A 23015-nucleotide genomic window follows, 5' to 3' on the forward strand; every position below is an offset into this window, starting at 1 on the left:
CCTATGATCGAGCTAAAACAGAAACATTTAACTGTTCTTAAAATCAATCATATTTTTCAGAGCACTAAATGTTCACAGATCTCTTTATTATGCTGCACAGATTCATTTTTTTTCTCAATTCCTAACTTTTGGAGATTTTTTATTCTTTCTTTCTTTTTTTTGGTCATGCCGTGTGGCTTGCGGGATCTTAATTCCCTGACTGGGGATTGAACCTGTGCCCCCTGCAGTAGAAGCGTGGAGTCCTAGCCACTGGACCTCCAGAAAATTCCCTGGAAATTTTTTCTAATTGATAAATTTGACTTTGTGGACCCAATTTCTTTTCAGATGACCTAACAAATTTCCATTCTAATGTAATGGTACAGGAAACAGAATTGAATTTGGGGTACAGTGACCCACGACAAATTGGATCAAGTCCACTTTTCCAGACTTGCCCATAAAATTTTTTCTTAACTGAATATTTAGAGCAGGCCCAGAAGGTAGCAGAAGATAGGGCCTCATCTCTCATTCATTATGTGTAGACTGCCATTATTATGCTACAGTCACACTTGAAATTATTAGGATTTCTTACTCAGATATAGTTGGGCTGCCAACATAGTGATCCTCTAAATTATGGAAATTATTACGGCTGCTGAAGTAATGCTTTCCAGACCCAATTTAATGGGATTTCCTATCTCTTTCAGATTACCATGGTTTTTCATTTGGGAGTCATCTTGGACTCCTTTCTCTCCCCAGATATCACAACCAGTCATTGCCAAATTTCTTATGCATCCATTTCCTTTTTATTTCCATTGTCATTGTCTAATTTAGACCCTTCTTAACCTCACCACTGAATTACTAGTGTTCCTGTTTCCAATCCAGTCACAGTATTAAGCCAGATTAGTCTTCCAATAAAATGGCTCAGGTCATCCCTCTCCTTTGCACAGTTTTTTGTCTTTCCACTTTTACTGAATTAAATATAAGCATTCTACCCCTTCCCTTAAGGCTGGTGCCCCAAGACCCCTACAACATAGTCCTAACTCATTATTCTCACCTTCTATTTCACTTTTCTACCTGCCAAGATCCTATATGTCAGACACATTGAATCCTCCCTGTCCCCTAAAGATTCTTTGTGCTTTCCTGCTTTGACTCTTTGCTCATGTTTCCCCTGTGCGCAGAATACCTTCCCTGCCTCAGTCCCTACCTCTTAAATTCCTCTTCTTCCCCCATGGCCCATTCTTAGTACAAGCTTTTTCAGAATGTCTTTCCCAATCAGAGAGATTATGTTTTTCTTTTGAATTCCACATGTGCTTTATCTCTCAAATTTTTTCTACCTTGTGGTCATTTGTATACTTGTCCGGATTAACATCTTTAGGTTGTGGAGTAGGGTAATGGTAGGGTAATGTCTGTTTCTTTGGGCCCCTTGAAGTGCCTACTGCAATATACATGCTACCAGCTGAGCAATAAATATTTATGGAATTATAAATTAAGCTATGTAACCTATGGAATAAAGATCTTCCTTTAGAATTCCCCCCAAATTTCAAATATGCTGGCTCTAGGTGGGCTATGAGGATAATTTCCATAGAATTCAGTTCCTCTCCTAGACCTAGGGAAGATTGGCTCACTGTTGGACTCTTTAATTTACTTCCCTTAAGAGAGAACAAAAATTGTGTGGTTTAGTTTTTACATTGTGAGAACATGTCTACAGAGATTTCAAGTAAAAGAAGGCCCTGTCATTTGACAGTTAATGATTGCTTATTATCTCTAAGTTTGTCATGGACAATTACTATTAGTTAAAAATGTATTTGCGCTGTTATCGTGTGTTAACTAGAATAGTGATGAAGAAAATCAAGAAAGTGTCTCTTTCTATAAAAACCAAATTTCTTTTTCAGCATGTTTTTTATTTTGATGAAGTCTTTGATGAGGTGTGCACCAATCAAGATGTATACATGAAAACTACTCACCCACTCATTCAGCATATTTTCAATGGGTACGATAGATATTATTTGCTCCTCCTGCCTTTTATTTTCTATTTTCCATAAATTTTATTTCTTTATAAATGTTACTTATGTTTTTCAGTTATTTTGAATTAAACATGAAATTGTGTTTTGACCTAATGAATTTAAATTAGACTCTTCTGGAAAATTCAGTGTCTCTATTTATAGGATTCACAAAGCATTTAGAAATATTCAGCAAAATTTCCATTTATACTGAAGATATTGATTCTCTGTGCTTAGTGGAAAAATATAAGCTGTCAACAATATATATATATATATTTTTTTTTTTAATTTTTTTGGTTGCACCGGGTCTTAGTTGCGGCAGGCAGCCTCCTTAGTTGCAGCTCACTGGCTCGTTAGTTGCAGCACATGGACTCCTTATTTGCGGCATGCGAACTCTTAGTTATGGCATGCACATGGGATCTAGTTCCCTGACCAGGGGTTGAACCTGGGCCCCCTGCATTGGGAGCACAGAGTTTTATCCACTGTACCACCAGGGAAGTCCCTCTCAACAATATTATTTTATCAAAGTCCTCAGAATAAGAAGGTGTAAGTGGTTGTAGTTAGTCTGAACTTTTGATAATAGGAATTATGTATTCTAGCTATAGTTTCATTTTAATTTTAAAATAATTATTCACACATAAACATTAAATGGGACAGAGTAGGTACTAGGGGCCTCTGTTGTATACTTAAAATGTAGTCAGGTACAGGTAGAAAATGTTGAACAGCCTGCTAGAGTAACTGATTTCAGAGTATTTTTACTTTTATTTTTTAAAATAACTTTTATAACTTAAAAAAGTTGAGGTATAATTTACATACATTAAGATGCACAGATCTTAAGAAGTACTCAGGTTTGATGAGTTTTGATAGTTGCACGTATCCAAGTAACCAATACCTGGAACAAGATATAGAACATTTCTATCGCCCCAGAAAGTTCTCATGTGTCCCTTTTTAGTTAATCCTCCCACCTTCACCCCCAGGTCTTATATAACCACTGACTTGCTTTCTGTCACTATAGATTAGTTTTGCCTGTTCTAGAATGTCATAGAAACAGAATCATTACAATATGTATCTTATGCCTGGCTCCTTTTGCATAGCATAATGATGTTTTTTTTTTATAAATTTATTTTTATTTATTTTTGGCTGCATTGGGTCTTCATTGCTGCGCGCAGGCTTTCTCTAGTTGCAGCGAGTGAGGGCTACTCTTCGTTGCAGTGCACGGGCTTCTCATTGCAGTGGCTTCTCTTCTCTAGGGCTTCCCCTAGAGCATGGGCTCTAGGCTCACAGGATTCAGTAGTTGTGGCACACGGGCTTCAGTAGTTGTGGCACACGGGCTTAGTTGCTCCACGGCATGTGGGATCTTCCCGGACCAGGGCTCGAACCCGTGTCCCCTGCATTGGCAGGCGGATTCTTAACCACTGAACCACCAGGGAAGTCCCTAATTTTTTTTTTTTATTTTTATTTATTTTTGGCTGTGTTGGGTCTTCATTGCTGCCCTCTGGCTTTCTTTAGTTGCAGCGGGAGAGGTCTACTCTTCGTTGTAGTGCGTGGGCTTCTCATTGTGGTGGCTTCTCTTTTTGCAGCGCGTGGGCTCTAGGGCACACGGGCTTCAGTAGTTGTGGCTCGTGGGCTCTAAAGTTCAGGCTCAGTAGTTGTGGCGCACAGGCTTAGTTGCTCTATGGCATGTGGGATCTTCCTGGACCAGGGATCAAACCCATGTCCCCTACATTGGCAGGCGGATTCTTAACCACTGCGCCACCAGGGAAATCCCTGTGTTGTCTTTATTGTTGTTGTGTAGAAGTTACTTTTTTTTTTTCCATGAGCAGGTTAAACTGAAGTCTCTGGGGACTTCCCTGGTGGTCCAGTGGGTAAGACTCCACACTTGCAACAGCGGGAGCCTGGGTTCGATCCCTGCTCGGGGAACTAGATCCTGTACACATGCTGCAGCTAAGAGTTTGCATGCCACAACTAAGAGTTTGCATGGCGCAACTAAGAAGACCGCATGCCACAACTAAGAAGTCCACATGCTGCAACTAAGAAGTCTGCATGCCACAAGTAAAAGATCCCTCATGCCGCAACTAAGACCCAGTGCAGCCAAAATAAATTAATTAATTAAAATAAATGTTTTAAAAAAGTGAAATCTCTTTCAGGTTCAATTCCTATGCACCAAATTTAGGGAGTGCTTTTTTAGAGAGCAAGTTTCTAAAATAAGTTAGAATGTTAAGACATTAGTAAAAAGAGAATTGCAAGTTAGGTGAAATTATTAGGTTCTTGTAAAGTGTAATAAGAGCTTTCTTCATCTTTTTTTTTTAGAAGTTCATCACGAAAATGTTCAGAAGATAAGGTGGATATTATTCTTTATTATTCTCATTTTGCTAGCTCTTCTTCAGTGTGTTCAAATTTTCCTCTTGTAATTCTTTTCCTAACTGTGTCTGCCAGTGTGTTCAAGTGCCCACACTGCTGAGAGCCATGGTTTAAAACACAAGGAGTAAACCGGTCTCTGCTTCTTAACAGCTTAAATCTGATTAGCTCCCATCTCTTGATTCTCACACTTCCATGGTTACTTTGCTCTTGTCATATCATTCTTTCTTTGGTTTCTATCTGGCTTCATGTCCTTCTATGTATTCTTCTCTCTGCCCACCTCCAGCCTCCCTCCCCTGTGTCCATACATAGAATTTTTTTCTTGCTGCAAGTAGCTACTTTTATCATTAATCCATGTGATTCCTTTTCAATAGTCTGCAATAGCTACTGACTGCATAACGTTATGTTCACTCTCTACTTAGTACTACATAGTACTAGGGCTACATAGTACGTAGGACCTCACAGTACTCAGGTGATCTTGGCCTCATCTCCTCCTAAAACATACTTTGGCTGGCAGGTTGGCCTCCCAACTCTTCTGTCCATCTCTTATTTTGCATTTTTTCACACTCATACAGGTTGTGTGTACATGCACATATCCACATGCAAGAATAGTGACTCCCACTTTGAATCATAGGACATCAGGGCTAGAAGGGATCTTGGAAATCAAGTAGTCCAGTAACTTATCAATGAAAGTGAAAACTGAGGCCCTAAGATCTCTTTTCTGAGTCCTTCAAATATTTTACTTAAGTTGATTTTACCTCTGTCTAAACTTCCTTAGTATTCATATGAGTGGTCACTACCATCCTGTTTATCGTATGATCTTCTATTATTTATTGTATTTAATTCTCAATTACTTCTTTCACCAAACTTATCTTTCAGGATTAACACAATTTTTTTTTTCTCTAGGATCCTCTAAAGCACCTAACATGAGGTCTTTGTTTCCTTATTTTCTAGAGTTGTCTTATGGTCTTACCAGTTCCATAAAAAATTCCTAGTAAAAAAATCTCATGTACTGCTTTGAGAATTTTTTTCCTCCTCCCTTGTTTTTATGATGTAAAGCCCTCTTCTCCTTAAAGGGCTCTATATTTTCTAGCTGAATTTTGTTAAGGATTCTTTTTCCACCTGACTTTTGTCATTTAAAAATCTGTGTGTAGGGCTCCCCTGGTGGCGCAGTGGTTGAGAGTCCGCCTGCTGATGCAGGGGACACGGGTTCGTACCCCGGTCCAGTAGGATCCCACATGCCACGGAGCCGCTGAGCCTGTGCGTCCGGAGCCTGTGCTCCGCAACGGGAGAGGCCACAGCAGTGAGAAGCCCGCATACCACCAAAAAAAAAAAAAAAAAATCTGTGTGTAGATTAGCATTTCTCTTAATATTTAAAAGTAAATACAAATGATTCTTCCCCCAGAGGCAATGCCACTTGCTTCGCATATGGACAGACAGGTGCCGGAAAGACCTATACCATGATAGGAACTCATCAGAACCCAGGACTGTATGCTCTGGCTGCCAAAGATATCTTCAGACAACTAGAAGTGTCCCAGCCAAGAAGGCACTGTTTTGTGTGGATCAGCTTCTATGAAATCTACTGTGGACAGCTTTATGACCTCCTAAATAGAAGAAAAAGGTATTGGATATGAGTAGGAAACTGTAAATCTGTTCTTTATTGTTTTAAGCCAGAGTCCCACTGAATCATGGGATTTAATCAGAGGCTTTGGTACACTAATGCCCTTTTGTGAAATGAGAGTCTCCTGAATCAGATGCATATTTTTTCCAAACTGTCAGTTCAGCTAAAGAAGAATATAAACTAGCCTTCCATTAGTATTTTTTAAGTGATCAATATCCTAATGCTCATCAAAAAAACTATATCCCTTTTATTTTGGTCTGTGAAAAAGATTATAATTTCAGGAAGTCAGGAAAGCAACATATACTTAAATCCCTTCCTATTCTTTTGACCTATTATTGCACTGGAAGAACTATAATGTTTCCCACTTCCTCTTGTTTTTCTTATCAATAATCTTAGGGTAAACTTAATGATAGTTTTCTGATATCAGTAAAAAGAAAAGAAAATCTTTTCTTCACATTAACTCTTATAAGCCTTAACCTATTGCCCTTGCCACATAATACAATACTTTGGAAATGTATTCATTCAGTAACTGATTTTAAATCCCTATTGTATTTTTCTGGCATAAAGTTTTGTTTAGGTTGAAACAGATGATTTTAACTGAGTAGGAGGCCACAAAGTTGTGGAGGTATCAACTGACTGGGAGAACAGGGAGGAGAGAGAGGGAGCGGGACGTGGAAGGATAAGAGGTTGTCAGGACAGAATTAACCAGACCTGAGACATGTTGGGAGCAGCCACACCAGGTGAAGAGGAGTGAGTTGAGGCTGAGCATGGTGGAAGTCTGGGGAAACCAAATCAGTGAAAGAGACTAGCCCCCAGCAAAGATACCTAAGCCCCTACAGAGCTGTCCAAAAGGTCGTGCAAGTTTCGTGTGCTCCAGGAAAGCACTGGAATGGGGAGTAGGGGTGGAGGAGCAGCTCCGGTTCGTGGAGAGCATTGATAGGGCGGACCCCGTCATAGAGGGGCACTAGAGTATTGGGTAGCATAACTGGAGAAGTCACTGGAGTGGGCTTAGGCAGGCCACCATCTTATGGACTATTTCAACAAAAGGGACCTTCAGTATGCCACAATTCAGAGAATGTACAGGTGTTGGGGGTTCAGTCATGACACAATTGCCAGATAAAGAAGGGTGCTACTTTGGGGTTGCTTTGGGGAAGACTTGCTTTTCTTTTCTACTCTCTCTGTGTTGGTTTTGAAGCCTCAAGTTAGCTCCATCACAGCTTCTCTTTCAAGCCTCAATACCCTTATTAGGAGCCCTTTCCAGTCAGAATGGCCACTTCCTTTAAAGAACAGTTAGCATGAAAATAAAAGCCACTGTTGTGTGTGTGTGCGTGCGCGTTTTGTTTCTTTGTGTGAAGGGACAGTCAGGATATCCAGCTGTTTTCGAGTGCAGTTCTTTAGTGAATGACCCCAATATACTGTCCTGTTATTTCTACATTCTTTAATTATAGCCAAGGGGATGGGAATATGCTAACTCCTGGGTTTAAAGCTTCTCTAGGGCTCACTAGGGAATACCCACACTTATTCTCCAAGTGTCTTGAGCTGTGGGATTTTTTTTTTTTAATGTCTCTGGTTAATTGGCTAATACCTCTTTATTTCCTGCTTTTCTGAGACTTCTGAAATGTCCTGCTCCATTGATAATACTCTTTCTTGTTTGCCTAGAGCTGTTATGACTTATCCTGTTGTTTTTAAAATAAAATATATTTTCTATAAGAGGGGCTTTGTCAAAGGTAGATAGAAGTATATGTGCTCAGTCTACCTCTTAAACTAGAAACCAAAGTTTAAAGATCTTAAAATTAACTCTTTAAAGTAGAAAATAAGTTGTCTTTATCTTTGCATAAAAAGTGATAAAAATATACTTCTTTCTTCTATGATTTAAAAATACAGCAGTGCATTTTAGGCTATTCATTAGGAACTTTTCTGGGGCCTGGGAAGTATGTTCAGGTGTGATGTGAAGGCTCTGAAAGCTAGATCTTTCTTTTATTCCAGAAGCCTAACTGTTCCAATAGAGTTGTCTTCTGAGAGATCAAGGGCATTGGTGAGGCTGTTTTCCTATCCTTCTGTAAAAATTTGGAAACTTGGGGTAAGGTTTAGATGGAGAAAAAAATTTTTTGAGAAAATCTTTTTTTGGCTGTGAAGTGAAACTCCATTATTTTATTTTATTTGGCAATCATTATCTTATTAAGGGAGAAAATAATCTTAGAGTCTTTGATAGATTCAATACATGCCCCTTGGTGGATCTGGTTCAGTGATGATGGTAGACCGTAACCATTCATTTTGTTACACGCAGGCCTGAGACTTTCAGGTGCAACACCAGCTCTTCCTTGCTTCCTTAGAAAATGTATCAGGACTCCTTATGTTGCAAGTATTTAGTAAAATAAGACCCCATTCTTACTGGCTTATGCATTTAGGGAAGCCATTGGCTCGTATAACTAGAAAGCCTAGAGGACAGTCAAGCCTTAGGGTCTTTATACTCTAGCAGTTCAGTGATGTTATAGAGACCCGGTTTCTTTGCATCTCTCTGCTCTACCTTCCATTGTATTAGCATCATTCCAAAACTGTCTCTTTTGTGGATGTAGAATGGCTGCCACTGCTCCCAGGGCCACATGCTTTCACTTCTAGAGAGAAAAAGAGAGCACCTAACAACCAGGGACTAGGACTTTATTTTGATGGGACCAGCGAAGATCCCATATCCACTCCTGAACCAATCACTGTAGCCAGGAATACACCATCCATTGATTGGCATAGGTCTGGCTTAAATGGTCATTCTATTCATTGTAGCCAAAGATGCTGATTTGTTTAAAACAATCAAAGACTGCCTCTGAAGCCTGGGGCTGGGATCAGGAGGTGTGGGGGGTGGTGAGGAGAATGCATATCGATCCCACACAAACAGCAAAACTGCTACTTAATGGGGAGTGGTGGGTTGGGTTCTGGGGAGTCTGTTACTGAAGCTCTGCCAAACCAACCGTGTTCTTGCATCCACAGGCTCTTCGCAAGAGAAGATAGCAAGCATGTGGTACAGATAGTGGGACTGCGAGAACTTCAGGTGGATAGTGTGGAGCTTCTCTTAGAGGTAATTCTTCCTCCTTTACTACCCCACTGTAGCAGCCTAAGTACCAGGGAAGACTTCATTTTGCTATCTCCTAAATATAATGGACTCAGGTTTAGGCAAAGGGCGATGACAAACATACCATTTCACACTTATAAAATATGAATCCTCCTCTGAGAGGTTGGCTCCTTTCTCTACAAGGTTGTTGTCTCAGTGCCTTGATGGTGGGAAGTAAGGCATGTGGGAGAGCCTAATGCATGAGAGGATACTTTTGAGCCAGTTTCAAAAGCTGCTAATGTGTATTTTTATGGTAGTGGGCTCTGGTAAAGGCTGCTGGAGAGAAATATTCTATTTTCAATAAAAATTTTAATGGGTAATACCTTCACATGGATTCAAAATTCAGAAAGTACAATGAAAATATTCCTTCCATTCCCTTTTCCTGAGGCAACTAATATATTTTTTAGTTTTTTGTGTATCATTCCAAAGGTATTTTAAAATCTGCTTTTTTCACCCTTTTAAAATATGTAATTTAGTGATTTTTTTTTAGTATTTTCAGAAAGTTGTACAGCTATCACCACTATCAAATTCCAGAATATTTTCATCACACCAAAATGAAACCCTGTACCATTAACAGTTACTCTTTATTTCCCCTCTGCCTGGTGCCTGACAACCACTAATTTCTATCTCTTTGGATTTACCTATTCTGGCCATATCATATAAATGTAATCACACAATATGCAACATTTTGTCTCTGCATTCTTTCACTTAGCATAATGTTTTCAAGGTTCATCCATGTTGTTGAATGTATCAGTATTTCATTCCTTTTTATGGCGGAATAATATTCTGTTGTATGTATATACCATATTTTATTCATCAGTTGATGGGCATGTGGGTTGTTTCAACCTTTTGGCTATTATGAATAATGCTGCTATGAACATTCAGGTACAGGTTTTTGTATGGACGTACGTTTTCAGTTTTCTTGAGTATATGCCTAGGAGTGGAATTGCTGAGTCACTTTTTGGGGAACTGCCAAACTGTTTTCTAAAGTGGCTGCACCATTTTATATTCCCACCAGCAATGTATGAAGATGGGTATTATTTTAAAAGCTCCCAAGGTTATTCTAACATGCAGCCATCATAGTCACGCTAGTATATCCAACAAGCCTGGCTAGAGTCAAAGGGAGAGGGCTCGAAGGACAGGCTGGGTACTTGACAATACCCACCTTTAGAACAGCTTCACAGTACATCCCTCCAGGGACTTGGGTGTGTGAAATGGTGAGGTGGCCCACCATTAATACGTGTCTTTTTCTAACAGTTTCTTTTTTTTTTGCGGTACGCGGGCCTCTCACTGCTGTGGCCTCTCCCGTTGCGGAGCACAGGCTCCGGATGTGCAGGCCCAGCGGCCATGGCTCACGGGCCCAGCCACTCCTCGGCATGTGGGATCTTCCCGGACCGGGGCACGAGCCCATGTCCCCTGCATCGGCAGGCGGACTCTCAACCACTGCGCCGCCAGGGAAGCCCTCTAACAGTTTCTTTTTCTTGGGACAAATAGGTAAATTTTGTTTAAGGGCTGGAACCTTGTATTTATGTGATTATCAGATTCCTGAATCCTGGTATCCAAAATCCAAGGATGGCACCTTAGTGTGGCTGTTCTAGGCAGGCACCTAAGAGCCCCTTTCTAGTGACTGCAAAGGCAGGCACAGAACAGAGGTGTGTGGGACATGTTGAAGGGTTCTTCCGAGGCTGTTGACCATTCTTAACCTGTCCAGAGCTCCCTCCACTGCAGAGTCCTGAGGAAATTGTTTCTTACACACCTATTCCCTGTGGTCCTCTTGCCGCTACCTCCCCTAGTCGTTCCTTCATTTGGCTGGGAGTTTCAGGAGAGTTGGTCCTCATGATGCTGTTGTCCTTGGAAATTAGACCAATTGAATGGGAAAGGATCAAACACTAAAAAGAAGTCCCTTTTCCTTGGCTATGGGTCATAACTATGTTAGTGGGCAATCTGGTGTCAAATCACTCTCACCCTGGAAGAGTTTATGGCACTGCTCTATCCTAAGGTGTGTTTTCTAAGACAAGCAGAAGTTTCTTGTTAGTGGACATATTATTGCCATTGATACCCTCAGTCTGTAATACATACGAGGTTGTACAAGAAGGAAGCCAGCTGAGATCAAGGTGGAAAGTTGATATAAATTATGGATATCTGACATGGTTACCCTCATAAACATTTACTGACTTGAAACAACAGCACTTGCCAACTCAGGTGTCACACTTTCACTCTCTCTCAGGTGTCACCATTCATGCTCACTCAGGTATCACCTATGTGTTTGCTCAAGTGTCACCCTCAGGTGTCATCTTCATGTATGTCACCATCGCAGATCACCCTCAGGCTCACTCAGGCATGGCTACTTGTTACCTGCCTGCACAACTGGCAGCTTCATTTTTCACACAGGATTGTCCTTCCTCCAAGAAGTTTCTCCTTCCAGGTGTATTTTATTACCCGGTCTTACCAATGCAGGGACCAGGACTTCCCTGCCTTTACAGAGGACTTGCTGATGCAACCAGATTTGGAATCAAGGTTTTGCTTGTCAGGCAAATAAATGATGGACATTTTTTCCCTTGTAGAGTTTTTTGGGCTTTTAAGTCATTCCTACAGACAGTTCATGTACTTATAGGTATCCATTCGTGAACTTCTAATAAATCTGCTTCGTGTTTTAACATTGCCTTGGCTGTAGTTGGTAGCAGAGGCCCACAGAGTAAGAGCTTCCCCTAGATAAGCCTCAGTTGTATGCCGGTGATAGAGACTTAGTCTATACACAGTGCCTACCCTGCTGAAGTGCTCATAGCCTGTCTTTGGTATTTGTGCAGGAAGCTTCGTGATTAAAGTCTGGATGGAGCTGGGTCCCAGTGCCGTGTGTCCTTGAGCACATCCTTTACCTTTCTGAGCCCGAAATATGTGGATGTTAGCAGACGATTGGGTTGTGTGACAGAGAAGGAAATGAGATAATATACATATAATGCTTACTGTGATGCTAGTTAAATTTGTCATGTCTATTATTCTTATTAATAAGTCCCTGGGGCTTCCCTGGTGGTGCAGTGGTTGGGAGTCCACCTGCCGATGCGGGGGACACGGGTTCGTGCCCCGGTCCAGGGAGATTCCACATGCCGCGGAGTGGCTAGGCCCATGCGCCATAGCCGCTGAGCCTGCGCGTCCAGAGCCTGTGCTCCGCAACAGGAGAGGCCACAACAGTGAGAGGCCTGCGTACCCCCCCCCCAAAAAAAGTCCCTGAATATTTCCCAGTGCCACAGAATTCCATAGTTGTCTCTACTTTCTATTGTTGCAGGTCCCCATTTTACTACTCACATAACATGATTTGTCTAAAGCAGCGGTCCCCAACCTTTTTGGCACCAGGGACCGCTTTCATGGAAGACAGTTTTTCCATGGATGGGTGGGATGGGGGGTGGGGGGAGGATGGTTCAGGTGATAATGCGTAATGTGAGTGATGGGGAGCAGCAGATGAAGCTTCGCTTCCTGCTGTGCGGATCCTAGTTCCCTGACCAAGGATCAAAGCCATGCTCCCTGCACTGGAAGCACGGAGTCTTAATCACTGGACCACCAGGGAAGTCCCTACATTTTTTAAAAGAAATAGTTTAAGTTTTGGAAGTTTACACAAAGATGTTAGTTCTTGGGACTTCCCATGTGGCACAGTAGTTAAGAATCCGCCTGCCAATGCAGGGGACACGGGTTCGATCCCTGGTCCAGGAAGATCCCACAGGCTGCAGAGCAATTAAGCTCGTGTGCCACAACTACCGAGCCTGCGCTCTAGAGCCCGTGAACCAGAACTACTGAAGCCTGCACGCCTAGAGCCCGTGCTCCACAACAAGAGAAGCCACCGCAGTGAGAAGCCTGCGCACCGCAACAAACGTAGCCCCTGCTCACCGCAAGTAGAGAAAGCCCGCGCCCAGCAACAAAGACCCAATGCAGCCAAAAATAAATAAATACATTAAAAAAAGAAAAATATGTTAGTTCTTTAGTATAGTTTCTTTTTTTTTTTTAATTTATTTATTTATTATTTTTGGCTGTGTTAGGTCTTCGTTTCTGTGCGAGGGCTTTCTCTAGTTGCGGCGAGCGGGGGCCACTCTTCATCGCGGTGCGCGGGCCTCTCACTATTCGCGACCTCTCTTGTTGTGGAGCACAGGCTCCAGACGCGCAGGCTCAGTAGTTGTGGCTCATGGGCCTAGTTGCTCCGCAGCATATGGGATCTTCCCAGATCAGGGTTCGAACGCGTGTCCCCTGCCTTGGCAGGCAAGTTCTCAACCACTGCGCCACCAGGGAAACCCAGTATATTTTCTTTAATTAATATTTATTGAGAACATATAATGTGCCATTCGTAGTACTAAGTGCTTTACATACTACGTATTATCTCTTTTAGTCCTCAAAAGTAACCTATGAAATTACCATTTTATAGATAAGAAACTGAGGCCCTGAAAAGTTAAGTGATTTGTAAAAGTTCTCACAATGCAAAAGTTTAAACAACCGTATTGTCAGAGCTGGCATGTAAACCCAGACAGTCTAACTTCAGATTTCACTGTTAACTGCTACACTTGAGTTGTATATCATTTACAAAAGTCTGTCTAATGATCTTCACAGACTGCCTCATTTTTACTCCTCAGAGCTCAGCTGCTTTATACCACAGTTTCTGAAAAACATGGTGGTTGCAGACTGTTACTGAAGCTGAGGAAACTGGACCATGGACCAAAAATTCCTTCGTGTTTTCTCTAAAAGGCATTTAGTCAGGAAAAGTCACCTCAACATGTTAGATTTTCTGAGATGCACTCACAGGTATCTAGTACATCATGGCACAATGAAAAGCCAAGTATAAAACTCTATAATAGAACCTCAGAAGACAGTCTTTCTTGACTCCCCTGGGGATGAACCACAAGGTCACCCCTTGAGCTTCCTGTCAGTATCCACAGTTCCTGACTAGGTATGGCCTTAAGGCCTCTCTGAGCTCTCATCATATTCCAGCAGAAGTAGCATCATTGATTACACGTGGCAGAGAGTACCTGGCTTCTATCCCTAGCCTGACCATATTCTGCCTGTGTGACCTTGGATAAGCCACTTAACTTCTCTGTGATTGTTCCTTTATCCATCAAGCATATTGCTTACACAATTCACAAATGTAGGCATTTAAAAGATCTCCCCTGTCTCTTCATGGGGTTTGTAAAAGACATATATATATATCAAAAGAGCTCTGAGACCCCTAAAACCCTGGGAGGAAATGCACCAGAATCTTGTTAACTCTGGGGTTATGGAAGGTATATATTTTCTTCTTTATATTTTTCCTATATTTTCTAAGTTTTCCCCAGTAAGCATGTCTTCCTTTTCTAATGAAAAAGAAGTTTGATAAAAAAGACTAATACAAATCTAAAATAATCCCTCATCATTGCATTGTAATCTATGAAAATATGAAATCAGAGTGATAGAGAAAGGCCAGGATGAGGAAGTGCATTTAAACTAGATAGTTCATGGGAATTCTCTGGCGGTCCAGTGATTAGGACTTTGTGCTTTCACTGCAGTGGCCCCGATTTCAATCCCTAGCTGGGGAACTAAGATCCGGCAAGCCTTGCAGCGAGGCATGGATGGATGGGTGGTTAGATAGATAGATAGATAGATAGATAGATAGATAGATAGCCAGACAAACTAGATGGTTCAGTCATAGATTTGGCCTTAAGTGACCTAGCCAGCATCCAGGTTTAGTTATCAGTGCTTTTTTTTTGTGGGGGGGGGGCAGTTGCCCCACCCAGTATAAGGGATTACTGCTCTAATTCTTCTGATTTCTGATTAGCAGCAACATGCTATCCATGCAGTTGATAATCCAGTTTTGTAAATTAACAATTTCTGCTCTTTACAAAAGGATTCATCAGATAGTCCCTTTAAACTTTAAGCAAGCTATATACAAAATGAGTGCATTTAAAATTTGATTCTAAATTTGATTCTAAAATACAATTCTGAATCTCACTGATAATCTTTAGAGACATAACTATTGCTTATGCCATGGAGGAATTTATTATTAGTTAATTTTTTAAAAAGTACCTACCCCTGTTTGTTAAGATATTTTATGGACTATTGTTGAAGGTTTGACTCTGTCAACTTTTGGACTCTTTAATCTGGAAACTGTAGCTATGTTCAATATGATAAAAATTAAACTTCTGAGAGATTGAGAAAAAAATTAAATAGGACTTTCTTAGTCTAATTCACTGCAAAATAGATGAATTTGTCCTAAGTGCCCCACAGTGTAGTAGAAGCTACATGGGCTTTGGAATCAGACATACTAGATGTGGAATTTGGTTCTGCCACAAAACAGCTGTTTGTGAGCAAATCAACCTTTGAATTTATTCCTCAGCTGTAAATTGGGCATAATAATCATACTCACCTCACCTTAGGCTACTGTGAGGATCCTGTCAAATATTTTTAAAGTTCTTCACCTTCTTGATTCTCAATAATCAACACTCCCCCAAACCAGGGCAGGGTATATATATATATAATTTTTACATCTTTATTGGAGTATAATTGCTTTACAATGGTGTGTTAGTTTCTGCTTTATAACAAAGTGAATCAGTTATACATATACATATGTTCCCATATCTCTTCCCTCTTGCGTCTCCCTTCCTCCCACCCTCCCTAGGATATTCTTATATGGCTGTGTTTTCAGTGGCTTGAGGCCATTCCTGAGGCTTCACCTCTTCTCCCCCATTCCTTTGTGGCCAGAGGGACCCGAGTTAGCCTTTACTCCCATTTGGAGGGGCAGTGGTCTCAAGGGAAATCATGGGCTCATGGCAATTGTGATAACTCATCACTTCCATGTTCCCACACATCAGTCCTGGTCTCCTTTATGACTGCATCGTGGTGGAAGAGGTGGATGTGATCATTCATTCTGTGATGCACATTTCTGTCCTTTGCTTCAGTTACTACAACAGATGGGTATGATGGGACCTTACTTTGGAGCCAAGTTATGCCCTGGGGATTTTAGTCAGGTTAAATCCATCAAAGATATTAAAAAGAGTATATGAGATCAAGAAGTAAATTAGCTCTTGAGCTATTGAATGTTCTCCCCCAAGATTAGTATTCCACATTGTTTTCATTGCTCTTGGGTACTTATTCTATATGATTTAGAGTTTAGGCAACTTTCCTCATAGAGGGAAAAGACTGCAGTCTACTGACAAAGCTATATGTCTGGTCTCTACTGCTCTCAGCCGACTCTTAGGAGCCAGAGGGCTTTGTTTACTCCTTGCAGAAGTCACCCTGTGGATTTTATTTTCAGGTGATCTTGAAGGGCAGCAAGGAGCGCAGCACTGGGGCCACTGGAGTTAATGCAGACTCCTCCCGCTCTCATGCTATCATCCAAATTCAGATCAAAGATTCAGCCAAGAGGACATTTGGCAGGTGAGCTGGAAATACACAGGGAATCGCATTGTGTGCCTTTCCCTAATGTGACTTTGAAATATGTGTTGTCAACAACAGGACATCCTGCCACTGTGGAGTTCTTTATTTATATCTTACAGGGATACACAGTAGAGTTATCAACTCTGAAATAAATCATTGTACTAAAGTGCCATCAGTTGATTAACCATGAAGTAATGACCTATTGTTGGTCAACCCTAAGTTATTAAAAGGGACATTGATTGCTTCTAATGTGAAAAACAGTATCAGCAGAGGAATAGTAGGAAATGCATCTCAGAGAGCTTACAGGCAAAAAAAAAGAAAAAAGAAAGAAAGAAAATTAATCCATCCTTCCTGAAAGAAGCCATAAGACAACTGGGTACATTCATTGCCTTTCTGGTGCTATCTTAGCAAACTCTGCCACAGTGATGGATGAACCTATCTCACCTCTGAGTAATGAGTCTTTTTTTTTTTTTTACGGGGAGGGGGGGTTTGCTGGAAAGCAGCCCACGGAAGTTTCTATTTAATTATCTAAGTGGTCACCTAAGTGATTTGCATTGTGGTCATTTAGCCTTATGGGAAGAATGTTTAATTAATTTCAGTCATACTTTCTCACAAATGATTAAAACCAACAGAAGGATCTAAGTGAACAGTGCCAGCAGTAACTGACAGATTAGAATCTTGCAATACTTTTGGAAAGCTGACAGTAATATCTTTTACTTTCCTGAGGATGGGTCAGTGCTGATTTCTTGCTGGGTTCACAAAATGCTGGCTGATGTAAAAATAAACCAAAGCCCCAAAGAAGTCATCCTTGCTGTGTCTTTTCTCTAGGATCTCTTTTATTGACTTGGCTGGCAGTGAAAGAGCAGCAGATGCCAGAGACTCAGATAGACAGACAAAGATGGAAGGTGCGGAAATAAACCAGAGTCTTCTGGCTGTAAGTTGTTCAAAACCTTTAATCTAAAAATCATTCTTGAGAGATTTTGCCCCTCTTTACATGCAGACAAAGTAGGAGAGGGTGGGGTGGAATAAGGCAGTGGAATTCCAAGGCTGGAGACGGAGACGAAGGGTGCCCAATCAGATTCTTGGCAGTTCTCGACAACTCTTCTTTCTCTCCCTGCCTTCTCTTCCTGTGGTCAATCCCTGACAATTAGGAACAGAGAAGTATTTCTGCAGTTGCTTGAATGGTTAACTTAGGTACACTTTCTCCCTCTCATCAAGTCTTAAAATTATTTTTTCAAACATATAATAGTAGAATAAATAGTATAATGATCTCCCAAATACTTGTCTCCCAGCTTCAACATGTGAAAAATCTAACCAACCCTTTCCTTCTCCTGGTTGGATTATTTTAAAACAAATCCTGTCATCATGTCATTTCTTCCACAAATATTTAATGATGTATTTCAGAGATAAGGACTCTTATCTTTTAATATAACATAATACCATTGCACACCTAAAGAAATAATTATTTAATGATACCTGTTATCCAGTAAGTGTTATAATTTTACCAGTTGTCCCATAAATGTCATTTTAGAGTTGATTTATTCAAATCAAGATACAAACAAGATCCTCGGATTGCTTTTGGTTGATATTCCTCTTTCATGCCATATCAGTTCTTCCCCCCCTCTCTTTTTTTAATATTAATGTATTTGTTGAAGAAAACTCAGTCACTTGACATATGAGATTTCCTACATTCTGGATTAGGCTATCTGCATTCCATGTTGATGTTTAACATGGTACTCTATCCTCTATTTTCTATAAAGTGGTTAAGATTTATATTTGTGCTGTCCAAAATGGGAGCCACTAAGCCACATGTGGCTATTGGGTACCTGAAATGTGGCTAGTCTGAATTGAGATGTGCTCTAAGTGTAAATTACACGTTGAAGCATGTAAGATATCATTAATATTTTTTCATACTGATTACATGCCAAAATATTATTGGATGTGTCAGATTAACTAAAATATATAATTAAGATTATATCTTTAATATATACAATTAAGATTATATGTTTAATATATAATTTCATCTGGTTTTATTTCTTTTTATTTTTTTCTCTCTTTTTTTTTTATTGGGGTATAGTTGTCTTACAATGTTGTGTTAGTTGCTACTGTACAGTGAAATTAAGTAGAGTTCCCTGTGCTATACAGCAGGTTCTTATTCTCTATTTTATACATACTAGTTTTATTTCTTTTTAATATGGTTATATTTCTTTTTAATATGGCTATTATAATAAAATTACATATATGGTTTGTATTTGTGGCTCACAGATTTTGATTGGGAAAATGCTGATCTAGAGCCTTGATCAGATTTAAGTTCTGTTTTTTTGGCAAGAATAATTCATGAGTAGTTCTTACACTTTCTATAGGAACACATCAGGAGGTACAGAATGTCTGATTATCTCTTTTTGTGATTTTGAAGTGTTATCACTCTAATTCCTCCATTACTATTTCCCATCAACCTTTTTCACCTTATGGTTTTAGCAGCTGTCAATGAGCATTATTACCTTTATCCATTGCTTCATTAGGGATTCCAAAATGGTGATATTCTAATTCTAATATTCCTTCTGTATTTATTTATTAACTGGAAAGAACTTTCCCCCAACTATCTGATTATCCTGAAATATAATTCATACAACAGAGGCAAGATAAATGCTTGATATTTTGCCTTCACTCACCAGTTTTCAGAATGAGTTGATGTCCTGGTAACCTAAACATGACCATGAGTTTGTTGTTGTTGTTTATTTTTTTGTTTGTTTTCATATTATTATAAACATTGTCATCTTTTTTTCTTCTTCTTCTTAAATTACACATTTTTGGCCAGTGGGAGTCTTTTCAAATATGTTCCTACTAGTCTCTGGCTTTCTGGTATGACAAGATGTTGTAGGCTCATCTTGTACATTTCTTTCCCCAGACCTTGAATCAGCCATTTCTTCAACAAGCCTTGGTTTTTAGAGGGAAATGGTATTTAGAGACCATTTAGAGTGCTAGTGGTACTTACTACCACTGTTAGTCCTCGCTACTAGGCCTTTTTGGTGGACAGAGCTTGGAAATTTTTTTTTTTTTTTTTTTTTTTTTTGGCTGCATTGGGTCTTTGTTGCTGCGCGCGGCTTTCTCTAGTTGCCTCAAGCAGGGGCTACTCTTCGTTGCGCAGCTGGGCCTCTAGGCGCGTAGGCTTCAGTACTTGTGGCTTGTGGGCTCCAGTGTGCAGGCTCAGCAACCGTGGCGCACGGGATCAGCCGCTCCCTGGCATGTGGGATCCTCCCGGACCAGGGCTCGAACCCGTGTCCCCTGCATTGGCAGGCAGATTCCTAACCACTGCGCCACCAGGGAAGCCCTAGATATTTTTTTTTAAAGGTAAAAGTATATCAGGGATTCATACTAATAAATTAATTCAAAATTAAGACTGCAGGATTTTTGCTTAACTTTTTAAAATTTATATTTCCCTCCCTTTTCTCTTATGCTAAAATTCTTAGTTCCTAACAACATTAATATAATTTATTTGCTCTACTTCAATACATATGTATACCCAAATCATGTTAATATTACTCATAATATGATTACTGAATTCAGATTAAGATTTCTTTGCAGTTTCCTTTTTACCCTTAAATTGTATCCCACTAGGGATGTACAGTCATAATACTGTGTTGCAAAGTCACTTGAAATAATTCTTCTCTGTGTGTTTAAGCTTACCAATTTTGTATTGAGTTAAAGTTATAAAATAAGCCACATTCAGAAAAGTCTAGTGTTCAACCCTGTCCTCTCAATCCTGTTACCTCCCTCCCCTTAGATAATGATTTTCTACCAATATATATGTTTGTATTCACCCCTTTCTCAGGAGGGAAAAAATAAAAGGTAGCATACTGTAAACACTTTACTTTTTGCACTTAACAGTATCCTGGAGCTCACTCCATGGCTGTGTACAGAGACCCTCATTCCTTCTTATAGATGCATAGTCCTGTCTTGTGCCCCTCCACAGTATTTAAGTCCTTTTGATCAGAACTGAAATCTCCAGCTAGACACATTTCCAGGCCTCATGAGGGATAAATTGGGAGGCTGAGAGAGGTGAGAGAATCAGCATCTTTTTATTATTGTTTAAAATTTTTGAATAATTTTAGATTTTAAAAAAGTTACAGAAATAAACATGTAGCATTCCTTCACCCAGCCTTTCTAATGTTAACATCTTATATAACTATAGTAATCTAAATCAGGAAATGAACATTGATATAATACTATTAACTATCTACAGACCTTGTTTGAATTTCATCAATAGTCCCACTAATGTTCTTTTTCACGTCCAGGATTCTATGTTACATTTAGTTATCATGGGTCTGTAGTCTCCTCAGTTTTTGTCAATTTCGACCTTAACACCTTTGAAGAATGCTGGCCAGTTATTTTGCAGAATGTCTCTGAATTTGTGTTTGCGTAATGTTTTCTCATTATTAGATTGAGATAATGAATTTTTAGCAAGAATACCACAGAAGTTGTATACTTCTCAGTGTATTGTATCAGTCAATATGTCTTATTACTGGTGATGTTAAACTTGATCACTGAGTTAAGGTGGTTTGTGCTAGGTTACTCCACTGTAAAGTTATGATTATTCCCTTTGTAATAAGTATCTTATGGAGAGGTACTTTGAAACTATGCAAATATCCTGTTTACATCACACTTTTGCTGCCTAATTTTAGTATCCATTGATGATTCTTACCTGCAACAATTATTACTGTGGTGTTTACCTGATGGGATTTTCTATGTTCATCATTCTACATTAATTAGTTAGAATGCTACTGTAAGAAAGAGCTGTTTTTTCTCTTTAATTTATTTATTTGGTTATTTAGTTATAATAGTAAATGGAGGGCTTCCCTGGTGGCGCAGTGATTGAGAGTCCGCCTGCCGATGCAGAGGACACGGGTTCGTGCCCCAGTCTGGGAAGATCCCACATGCCGCGGAGCAGCTGGGCCTGTGAGCCATGGCCACTGAGCCTGCGTGTCCGGAGCTGCAACGGGAGAGGCCACAGCAGTGAGAGGACCGCGTACCGCAAAAAAAAAAAAAAAAAAAAAAAGAATAGTAAATGGATATTTCTTTTATTTGCTAAATTAGAATCCATTTCTATCATTATTTATTTTCTTGCTCAAATTATCCCAGATGGCCATTGGGAGTTCTTTCAGGTTGGTTTCTGTATCCTTTTGACATGCCCCCATCATTTTTTGAGCAGCTCCTTGTCTTTTGGCACTATAAGGTGTCACACACTCTTCCCTGCCTTAGCCCTGGAATCAACCATTTCTCCAAGGAGCCCCAGAACCAATATATTTGAGCATGTACTATATGCTAGTCAGTTTACCCTTCACAACAAAGCAGGTTCTCTTATTCCCACTTTATGGATCAGGATTCTGAAGCTCAGGTTAAGTGAATTGGCCAAGGGTCCACAGCCTCTAGCTAGAAATCTTTGATTCTCATATTTAAATTTATGGTCCAGGAATTAACCAAGAAACCCAAGAAGTACCTGTGAAGTTGGAGAACCCTCTGGGGCTTGACTGTGTCTGTCTCACATGGGCGATAGCATGTAAAGGGGCCTGAGAACAAGCCTTATGGAATAGGATCAAAATCTTGTGCTTTGTGAGGTGCACAGAGGTGCCCCTTTTTCTTTCCTGGGTGCTTCCCTTGGTTTTCCCTTAGAGTTTAGTAAAGTCTACTTTCCATTCTGATTCAAGGCTAAAGGGACCCAAAGGCTCATAGAGAATTGATAGCCACACTTGGATTTGAGTACATAAGGGGCAGGTGTAACTCAGGGACCAGGTTTGGGTACCTGCTCGTCCCTTCTAGAGAATCTTCCCAGTGCTAAAGTTTGGGGATATTGGACTGATTTGTAATAAAAGAGGAAATTCCCTTATACCTTCTTATAACCCGGCAGCTTCTTAGATAGAGAGGAGTTAGTTGTGGGCATCTGTAGCTGCTGCCACAGCAGACTCTCAAAGCTAATTACCTGTTCTTGGTGAACTCCCAGAACTGGCACTGCCAAGGGATTCCTTCCATTCTTTTCCCTGCCTTTCTTCTCATTTACTGCCACCTAGCGGAGATGCAGGACTCAGAAATAGAAGATCTCTCCTCCCTGATCCTGTCCCCCCAACCCCTGCTCTTTCTGATAGGCATGTTGCCCCTAGAGATCTACATATGCAGGTTTCTGCTAGCACTAGTGATATCCAATGAGCACTTCTTTGAGGGGCTCTGCCCAGGAGCAAGTGACATGCCCTTGCCTTTGGGCCATAGTCCCCCCTTGTTTTTAAATGAGGAGGTAGACCTAGATGATTTCTCAGTTCCTTCCCAGCTCTGACTCTAGAATTTCTCCTGTCCCATCCAGACAACTTGAATCTGCACTTGAGTCCATACCTATAGGTGTGCATGTGTGAGCAGGGAGGCGGGGGAGTAGTATAGTATCTTTCTATTTAAGTGCATCTTGTAGTTGGGAAGAGTGTGAGAAGAGGAGAGAAAGGGAGCTGGCAAGCCAGAACTGCCACCATGTAAGCTGGACTCTGGGACCTGTGGGAATGTCCCTGGGTTTGTCTGTTCTACACTATCA

At 40.4% G+C, this 23015-nt stretch overlaps 1 protein-coding gene across 5 annotated transcripts in view; it reads left to right on the plus strand.

The window, feature by feature from the left end:
* Positions 1–23015, plus strand: part of KIF24 (kinesin family member 24) — a 60019-nt gene that overhangs the window by 26090 nt on the left and 10914 nt on the right. For all 5 annotated transcript variants that reach the window (XM_079927055.1, XM_079927054.1, XM_079927057.1 and 2 more), the window contains 5 exons: positions 1869–1966; positions 5740–5955; positions 8938–9025; positions 16323–16444; positions 17273–17378. In XM_079927055.1, the coding sequence (XP_079783181.1) occupies positions 1869–1966; positions 5740–5955; positions 8938–9025; positions 16323–16444; positions 17273–17378 (630 nt within the window). The remainder of the gene's footprint in view (positions 1–1868; positions 1967–5739; positions 5956–8937; positions 9026–16322; positions 16445–17272; positions 17379–23015) is intronic.

Source organism: Stenella coeruleoalba, assembly GCF_951394435.1.
Source record: "Stenella coeruleoalba genome assembly, chromosome: 7".
NCBI classification, from domain to species: Eukaryota; Metazoa; Chordata; class Mammalia; order Artiodactyla; family Delphinidae; genus Stenella; species Stenella coeruleoalba.